This window comes from Zeus faber, assembly GCF_960531495.2.
Source record: "Zeus faber genome assembly, chromosome: 8".
In the NCBI taxonomy this organism is placed as follows: domain Eukaryota; kingdom Metazoa; phylum Chordata; class Actinopteri; order Zeiformes; family Zeidae; genus Zeus; species Zeus faber.
In genome coordinates, this window is record NC_137195.1 from 8654375 (window position 1) to 8663724 (window position 9350).

The 9350-nt window shown below is 45.7% G+C and overlaps 1 protein-coding gene across 1 annotated transcript in view; it reads left to right on the forward strand.

Moving 5' to 3' along the window:
- Positions 1–9092, forward strand: part of mtmr11 (myotubularin related protein 11) — a 36653-nt gene extending 27561 nt beyond the window's left edge. The window contains exons 13-17 of the mRNA XM_080005861.1: positions 3694–3866; positions 4563–4733; positions 4964–5182; positions 5780–6109; positions 7471–9092. Coding sequence (XP_079861987.1) covers positions 3694–3866; positions 4563–4733; positions 4964–5182; positions 5780–6109; positions 7471–7920 — 1343 coding nt within the window. The 3' untranslated portion in view covers positions 7921–9092. The remainder of the gene's footprint in view (positions 1–3693; positions 3867–4562; positions 4734–4963; positions 5183–5779; positions 6110–7470) is intronic.
- Positions 9093–9350: the final 258 nt, after the last annotated feature.

Genomic DNA, 9350 nt, shown 5'->3' on the forward strand with positions numbered 1-9350 from the left:
CTGCTCCACACCAAGTCATCACTTGCAAAAGAGTGATTGACGTGGTGGTTTTATCGCTCTGCCTCTGTGCTTAGAAACTGTCGCTGTGGGCTGTTTTATCTCTTTCCTCAAAGGTGTTGTCGGGGGATTTGTAATACCGGCACACGCTATCCCGAGCTGTTAGACGCCTTTTAGGATTTGGATTTCAGTTCTTACGGCAATGTTTTCTCGCCAGAGGTGTAGAATCTGGTTTCAGAAAGTGAAATTCCACTCCAGATTTTATGTCAAGCATGCGGATCCAATCATCGCCGCCAACACAGGGGTCCGACTCATGGATCGGTGCATGGCTGGGGGAAAAAACACGGCAGGACGCGCAGTTGTGGACGGTGGAACAGTCGGTCTGTGTTGTAAGCCCGGGAACCGAGAGCAGAGTAGCCCCAGAAGGAGGCTGATGATCATAAACAGGTTGAATAATAGTTCCTGCAACACCCTGTGTGCTTCACGTGGGGGCCACTTAAACGACTCACTCGACAGAGCGGGACCCTGTTTTGACTGGTGTTAAATCACCTGCGTCTGGTCTACATGCAGAAACACGCACGCACACACACACACACACACACACACACACACACACACACACACACACACAGGAAAAGCCCCCAAATACTTTATGGCTCTAAACAATGACTGTTTTCAGCTCGGGATGTTTACTACCGGCTACTGGCCTTTTGATTTTCTTCCGTCGCTCACCACAGCGGGCCCCGCCCTCCTAGCGCCTGTTTGCCGGAGAGGCTCGTATATCAGCTCCATTGTGGTCCCGCTGCAAGCCGCAGGGCCGCTTGGACACCGGCCCGAACCCTAGTGAATAACCCAGTGGAGAAACGACTCCTTGGTACTTACGGACAGGAACCTCCACCCCTCCTCTACCTCCTCCACCTCCTAACTCCACTTTCTCTCCATCTCTTGTGGTGTCCGAACCGTGTCTGCGTCTCTGTCCGCGGCGCCATTTCACTCGTTCTGGTTCTTTCTCTACATCGGTGGTTCTCAGCTGGTCTGTCGCCTCAGGATCCAGATTTGTCCTTAGTCATTAAGTCACTACCCAAACATAGTTTTAAGACGTCAACCATTGTGATTTATCTGACAAATATAATTGTAAATATTAATGAATAGTGCAGTATTCCACAATGCTTTCGCAATAATAGATTTAAAACTCAATTAAATAACAATTCATTGAAACGATAGCAGCTTATTTCCTCGGTTTCCAAAATTCCTGTTTTACCTAGAGAGCAGTAACATGCGTGTCTGTATTCCACCTGACCCAGTTTTGGATCAGCATCCACCAGTTGGGAACCACTGCTCCACATCTTCCTTTCTCTTCCCCTCTCTCTCTCTCTCTCTCTCAACCTCTTTTTCTTTCTCTCTCTCGCGCCCTCTCTCTGTTGTAGAATACCGGATCACAAGGGATGTTCACCAGATGCGCAGTGGTAAATCAAAGTGTGGCGTGCAGTAAAACCGGGAATAGCTGAAAAGAATTATGAATAAAGGCTCCTTTGAGCTGCAACAGCAGTATAACCGTGAATGTCTGTTTTTGTTTTTCCAACATTACGAGTAACCGACTTAGAATGTTACATTTTCAGGCGACAATGCTGAGGCAAAAAATAAAAAAAAAATATATATATATATATATATATATATATATATATATATATATATATATATATATATATTTCCGTACTTTTGGAAAAGATTTTTACGGCAGTGTGGGGCAACAATGACGGAGTGACATAATGACGTAATGATGCAGTGATGGCTTTCTGTGATTATGTAGTTTTCTGGGTCCTAGTTTTCCGATGCATACTGAGTCCATGAAACGCATCATAGGCTGTGTATGTTAAGACTTCCTCGAATCCCGCAAAGTAAAGTAAAGGCAAGGCAAGGCAAGTTCATTTGTTTAGCACATTTCAACAACAAGGCAATTCAAAGTGCTTTACATAAAACAAAAAAAGCATTCAGACAAAGTGCAGAGAAACACATTATGAAAGGACATAGAATGCATAAAGTAAAAAAGAATTCCTTTATTTACAAAAAGAGCAAAAAAGATAAAATATCAAACAAAAAACCCTGCCGACGTCGAGCAGGTAAGATGATACGCGCACACTGTTTGTTACCACCACAGAGATTCAAGATTCAAGATTCAAGATTTTTATTTGTCACATACATATACATACTTTCATACATATTTGCAGTGAAATGTAATGTAACGCACCCGGTGATAGCACACAATATGTCCTAGGAACAAATAAAAATAAAAAAATGTATTTCTAATAGACTGACTAACTGACTCCTAAAACGTAATACAGTAAGTTGAATACTTATAGAATAAAATAAAAATATATAGAATAAAATACAAACACTACCTCACTCTATTCACATTCACATGCCACTTTAATTCACATGCCACTTTAATGCACATATCTGTATATACATAGGCATATTCCCTCTATCTATTCCATTTTATAATACAGCACAGTATACAACAGTACGGCGCAGCAATACGGCATCACGAACAACCCTGGACAGTGACACAGTATGCGGTACAGTATGCTACATACAGTACAGTAGGTAGTGGAGCCTATGTGTGTGGCTCAGTGAGGACCCTTGGTGAGGTCAGCATTGACAGTTCTAATGGCTTGCGGGAAAAAACTCTGTCTCAGTCTCTCTGTCCTCGCTGTGTGACTGCGGAGGCGCTTGCCTGACCGCAGCAGCTGGAACAGTTTGTTGTTGGGGTGATGAGGATCCTTCATGATACTGCAGGCTCTGCTACTACCTCCTGGTGTATAAGTCCTGCAGGGAGGGGAGGGTAGTTCCAGTGGTACATTCAGCTGAACGCACCACCCTCTGCAGGGCCCGCCTGTCCTGAGCAGTACAGTTCCCAAACCAGGCAGTGATGTTGCCTGTCAGGATGCTCTCCACTGCTCCACAGTAGAAGGACTTGAGGATCCTCACCGAGACCCGGAATTTCCTCAGCTGCCTGAGGTGGTAAAGACGCTGCCGATGGAGAGCGATGGAGTCCACGCACCTCGCACGATGCAAAGTGGCGTCCGGAGCCACAACCTGCACGTACAGTACGAATTGGATGATGATGTCACAAAGCGTCCGACTCCACAAACTCATCTCGCTCCACCACCCGAGCGGAGGTTCTTAAACGTTGACGTGTGGGCGATGCAAGAACGTTCTGCTACTTCCGGTCAAATTCGATCATTTTTTTAATAATGCTCCAAATGTAGATCGATATGGATCAAACTTGAACCACGAGATGTATTAGGGGTCCTACGGGCTGGACCTCAATAATAATAATAATAATAATAATATAAAACAAGTGTGATTAGGGGTCCTACTGGCTGGACCCCTAATAATAATAATAATAATAATAATAATAATAATAATAATAATAATATAAAACAAGTGTGATTAGGGGTCCTACGGGCTGGACCCCTAATAATAACAATAATTATAATAATAATACAAATAATAATAATAATAATATAAAACAAGTGTGAGGCAGATAACAGAATTTCTAAGGACATACTGTAAGATGGTGGAAGCCGCACATTCAGGAGTTGGTAGTGGCTCGCGATCCATCTTGACCTCTGACCTTCTTCTTGGTACACTCTGCACTCTGCAAAGCCTTTTCTCTCCTCTCTGCTCTTGCAGAGCCGGAGGACCGGGACCTGAGCTGCCTGGTGTCCAGTCTGGTGCAGGTGATGTGCGACCCGCACTGCAGGACGCGGGCCGGCTTCCAGGGCCTGGTGCAGAAGGAGTGGGTGATGTCGGGCCACCGCTTCTACAGCCGCGTCAACTATCACCGTGACAGTGACAAGGAGGAGGTGTGAGGCAGGGCGGGGTGCTTATATGGACGCTTCTAAATGATGGGAACATTTTCACGATAAGGACAAACTAGTCCTTTTGGGACTACTTTTCATCGATTTAAAAATGTCTCTTTTAAATCATTTATTTATTTATTTATCTATGTATTTGTTTGTTTGCTTGTTTATTTATTTGTTCATTTATTTGTTTATTTATTTATTTATTTAAGGAGATATTATGCATTATCACTTTTATTTCAGAGTTATGTTGTTATACCACACTTTACATTTACAAGTAGCTCAATGTGATCAATATGTTGGGTTCTTTTAAATGTGTAACTGAGTTTATAATCTGCTATTATGAGACACAGCATATTTATATTGTGTAAAATGTTAATGTCTTGTTGCTGTTCATTTTGACTCGTGATTTTTCTGGTAAACTTGAATGTGCAGTATCAAATCGAAATGAGGACAAATCAACAAAATCAAGATCATATTGTCAAAACCTAAAATTTGTTTGTGAAAAATCCTCGCTAGTGTGGCGTGCACTAGGCCTTACCTTAGCGAATCATAATACACAAATTGTTATCGTAGTGCAGTCTTTTTCGTTGTAAAAATAAATTGTCAACACATTTCCTTACTATTTTGGTACCAGTCTGATAACAGCCAGATTGTGCCCCCCTCCTCCTCCTCCTCCTGCTCTCTCTCTGTCTCCAGGCGCCGGTCTTCCTGCTCTTCCTGGACTGTGTTTGGCAGCTCTGGTCCCAGTATCCCTCGCGCTTCCAGCTGACAGACGACTTCCTGCTGGCGCTCCACGACAGCGTTCACCTGCCACTGTTCTGCAGCTTCCTGGCAAACTGCCAGCGCGAGAGATGCAAACGCACTCAGGTACCTGACGCTTGTTATCCGGGGTGTCTGCAGGAACAAACAGAGCCCGAAAAGCCTGGAGCGCTGCGTTTGCTTTTTACTTGTTTTCATCCATGATGCCTGCCCATCACCACATACACCAACAGAATTTTTTTAACCTTACGAAACACCAAGATGTGAACGCTGCGAACAAGCCACAGACCAAAATAATTCAAAAATAACCTTCCCACACCCCTGCACTTCGCCCTCAGCACCTGTCCCAGAGCTACACCCCGGTCAACGGCTGGAGGGACGTGCTGCCCCGGGTCTCGTCTTTGGACCCCTCCGACCCCCCCCTGCCCCCTGTGTGGGACTGGGACCTCCAGTACACAAGACAGAGGCTGGCCAGCTTCACCCAGCCTATCACCCCCACCCCTCCACTGCCCAGCCTACCCAACGGCAACCTCAACACCAACCAGGACGCACTCAGGGTAGGGGGAGGAGGGGCTGTGTGTGTGTGTGTGTGTGTGTGTGTGCGTGTGTGCGTGTGTGCGTGCGTGCGTGCGTGCGTGCGTGCGTGCGTGCGTGCGTGCGTGCGTGCGTGCGTGCGTGCGTGCGTGCGTGCGTGCGTGCGTAGGGGCAATACACTACACACCATAGCCAGACAGTATAATGAACGCTGTCCATCGTTGTCCAGAAAAACAGGGTGGAGGTAAGAAAGTAAAATGACCTGTAAAAAAACACTTTTAACTTTTGAAACATAATGACATTAAAATTGGGTTGAATCCAAACCAACTGCTCCTAAAAACCTCATCCAGGGGAATGACGAGCAAGGTGATTTGCGAAAAGGATTGTGTTGGAATTTGTTGATGCCTCCCTCTCAACAGAGTGGAGTATTTCAAACCACCATCCCACCCTCTTGTGGTGGTTATTAATAATGCATATATAAAATCAACACTCGACTACGACGATCTATCATCAGCGTGAACCAAATTATACGCCCATGGCAGGCAGACCCTTAATTAAATTCACTCCCTCTCTCTATCCCTCCGTCTCCCTCGCTATGGCCCTCCCCATCCCTCCCTCAGCCGAGCGACAGCGTCCCGGGCTCCGTGTTCCTCCTCTCTCGGGGGTCGTTCTCCTGCCCCTCTAGCCTGCTCCCCTGGCGAGGGGGCAGCGCCGGCGTTTACAAGAAGAGCCACCGGAGGGCGCCGTCCTCGGAGAGCCTGCCTGGCCTGGAGAGGCTGCTGAAGGCCTGTGCCCTCACTGAGCCTCCGCAGGGTCTCACCTCCTCCTCCTCTTCCTCCATGGGCCCCCAGGGGCCCTTGGACCCCTACGAGCCCTTACTGCCCCTCCTGCTGGGGCCCTGCATCGGGGTGTGGAAAGAGTGCTACCTCCGGGGGGCGCTACACGCACAGGTATGAGGGATAGTTTGAGGTCTGTCTCACACCCGGGTTTTAGGTTTTAGTAAATAAGGTCCCTAAAGGCAGGGGCTTTTCAAAGAGCTTCACACATTTAATTCCCTTTTTTTCTGGTGACCACATGGGATCAAGAATGGATTTCCTCATGATTGTCAAGAGCACCCGAAGGTTTTTTTGGCTTTTTTTCCTCTTCTTTTTTGCCTAAGCAGGAAGAGGCTCGGGGCCGTTTTGACTGATTTACATCTCGTCTAATAAGCTTCCTAATCATCTCCTTTGTGTTGTGCACGCACACGTCGTCTGATTTGCATGACAACGCGTTGCACCCGGGGGCGCGCGGGCTTCCTGCGAGCATCACTTAGAGCTGCTGACGTCGTGATTTTGTTTGTGTCATGTCGGCTTTGTTTAGATGCGCAACCCGCGCAACCTTGCCTAAATAATCGTCACCATGGTGATGTGCAGAACAGCCCAGTGAAGTGTAGGTGTGTGCTTTTTAGTCTGTTTCAGTGAAAGCAGAGGACATTTTAGGGCAGCAAGGGAGGAAAGCATTTTAAGATATTGCAAGGGGTAGGAATAGTACTATATTTTCACATTACAGCGGGGGTTAAAATAGTAGTGAGTAATAAATACATACTATCATAAATTAATAAAGAAATAGATAAATGTCTCATAAATAAATACTCCACATAAACCAACAAATAAATAAACAAATATGCCGTATAAATAGATAAATAAATGAATATGGTGCATAAATAAAAAGCATATCTTTGCTGTTTCCTTGCCGGTATATTTTTCTACGTGGGCCTTCAGGAAGGGATTCCCTGATGCTCCACTTCGAGGACTCCCACTGAGTTCCCATCGTCAGAGCCTCAGAGTTCCACCGACCGTTGTTTCATTTTTTGTGCGCAACTATTACTCTGCTATTGCGGGGCTATCGATCTCACTTGCTCTACAGTTAAGATAGTTACAGTATAAAAGTGTTTCACCTTTCATAAAGTTGGAACAGGTTTTGCCAAAAAACTAAACGAGGGTCAGTGTTTGTGTTTGTACACGTGGCTTGTTACTGTGGTCGTTACATTTAGAATATCCCCAAATAAAAAATATTATCCCAAGAAGCAGATCAAGCATGTTGGATGTCGGATGTTGGATGAAAAGCCACTTAATGCAATGACATAAAGCAGCATGTTGGGTTTTTCTACTGTAGCTGTTTCATTGAGAAAAGTCGATTTTATGCCAGTCATTACATTCTAATGATCCCAAACTAACATTAAGTCAAATGAATGCATCTGATCGGTACTTGCTAATATTTCGGGGTCTGAATTCCGAACTCCTCTGAGTGACCCCCACGTTGTCTTCCTCAGGCCTTCTCCCACCCGGTCTCCGCCAACCAACCCCACCCCGTGGAGAAGCTGGCCTGGGAAGTCCAGCGGCTCAGAGAGAAGCTGGCGCAGGCGTCCGCCGCGGCCACGGATGTCCAGCCCCTTGCCAAACGAGCCGAGCCGCAGCGGCGGACGGACTCCAACTTCAACCAGAACACCAACAACGGCACGTTCCTCTTCCCGGCGTCGAGGCCTCAGGGCCTGGGCGTCACCCGGGCGGTGCCCCCTCCTCTTACCTCCGCCCACCCCCAGGCCTCCAGGCCCGCTCCGCCCTCAAGACCCAGCCACAGGGACCACGGCGGCAACAACAAGCACACCTTCCTCTTCGGCCACCCATCGGCGGCGGAGGCTCGTTCTGAACAGCGCTACTACCCGGGGCCCGGCAACGGACCCAAGCTGTCCAAGAACAACAGACCGTCCGTGGGTTCCTGAGCACTCACCCCACCTCTCTTCTGTTCCTTGCTAAAAAAAAACAAAAAAACAAACAACCATTCAAGTACTTTCCATCAAATAGCCATGGGATTCTAACCACCCTGACACGGACGTATCCCCTCGTTGGTACTTGGTTCCGAGGAGACCGGGATCCGGGTTTCTGTAGGAGCCCATTTTGACCGAGTCGGGGGTGATGAGGAACAAAAGGGAGTCACGTTTTGGGTGAGGGCTCGTTGAACCGCACTAGTACTAAGCACAGGCTGTGAACTGGGAAAGTTCTTCAGACTCTGTTTCCCGTGTCTGAAATATTACAGAAAGTGACAGAAACCATTTTGTTTATATATGAATGTCCCAGAGTGTGGGGAACAGTATTCCATTCATGAAATGTGTCTAATTGCAGTGAAACAAAGACCCCAAAATGACCGCTAGATGCTTTAGCTGAGTACACGCGACACAACAAGCTTAGTCAGCGCATTTTGCAATATGTTAATATGCAGTAGAAATTGTGGCGGTTTATCTTTTTGGAGCATTCTGTCGCTCTTCAGGCACAAAAGTCCCTTTTCATTCACACCACGTTTGAGTCAGTCGCCTCTTGTTCAAAGGCGCTTTGGCGGCAGATTATACTTTATTTTCCCTGGTGGGGAAATTCAGCCATTACAGCTGGAAGATACAAAAGGTCACACTGTAAGAACAAGAGGCTGCTGCAACTTGGCTCCCCTCCTGTTTGTGCCAGAAGTAGGAAAACAAACCACATCCATGCAAATTAAATTGGGATAAAACCCGCAGAGAGTCTCGTTACAGATGGTCGCCTGTAACCCTCCGTTCACCCTGACCCGACCCACATCCGATTTAGTCTCTCCATCGTTTCTCTGTTTTTGTTAAAACACATAACATATCGGGTAAACAAAAAAAAAAAAAACTCTCGTTCACAGCGCTGATATCTTCCAGTGTGACATCATAGTTTAGCCACAGACTGCTCAGTAAAAAATAAAATGCCAATTTTTTTTTTTTTTTTTTTTTTCTATCGCTAGGCAAAAGGGCCAGTGAATTGAATCTAGAATTTAGGGCATGGGAGCTATTTTGGTACGGCTCTCATATCTCCCCACTTGCATGCGAGCTGGAGAGCAGCATGACGTTCGTTTTTCAGTCCCCTGTTAAAAAATAGACTCTGAATAGACACTTTCTAAATTTTCTAGTATTAGTATTACTGATATATATATATATATATATATATATATATATATATATATATATATATATATATATATATATATATATATATATGTAATTCCAGCCGTAATGTATTGATTTCACAAGTATTTTTCTATCATAACAATCATTTTCTGACATGATAAATGAAGAGTTGTGTCAAGGTTGAGAGTATTATTTCATGTTTTTTTTTCTTTTCATTCATTAGTTGTGAAACAGAA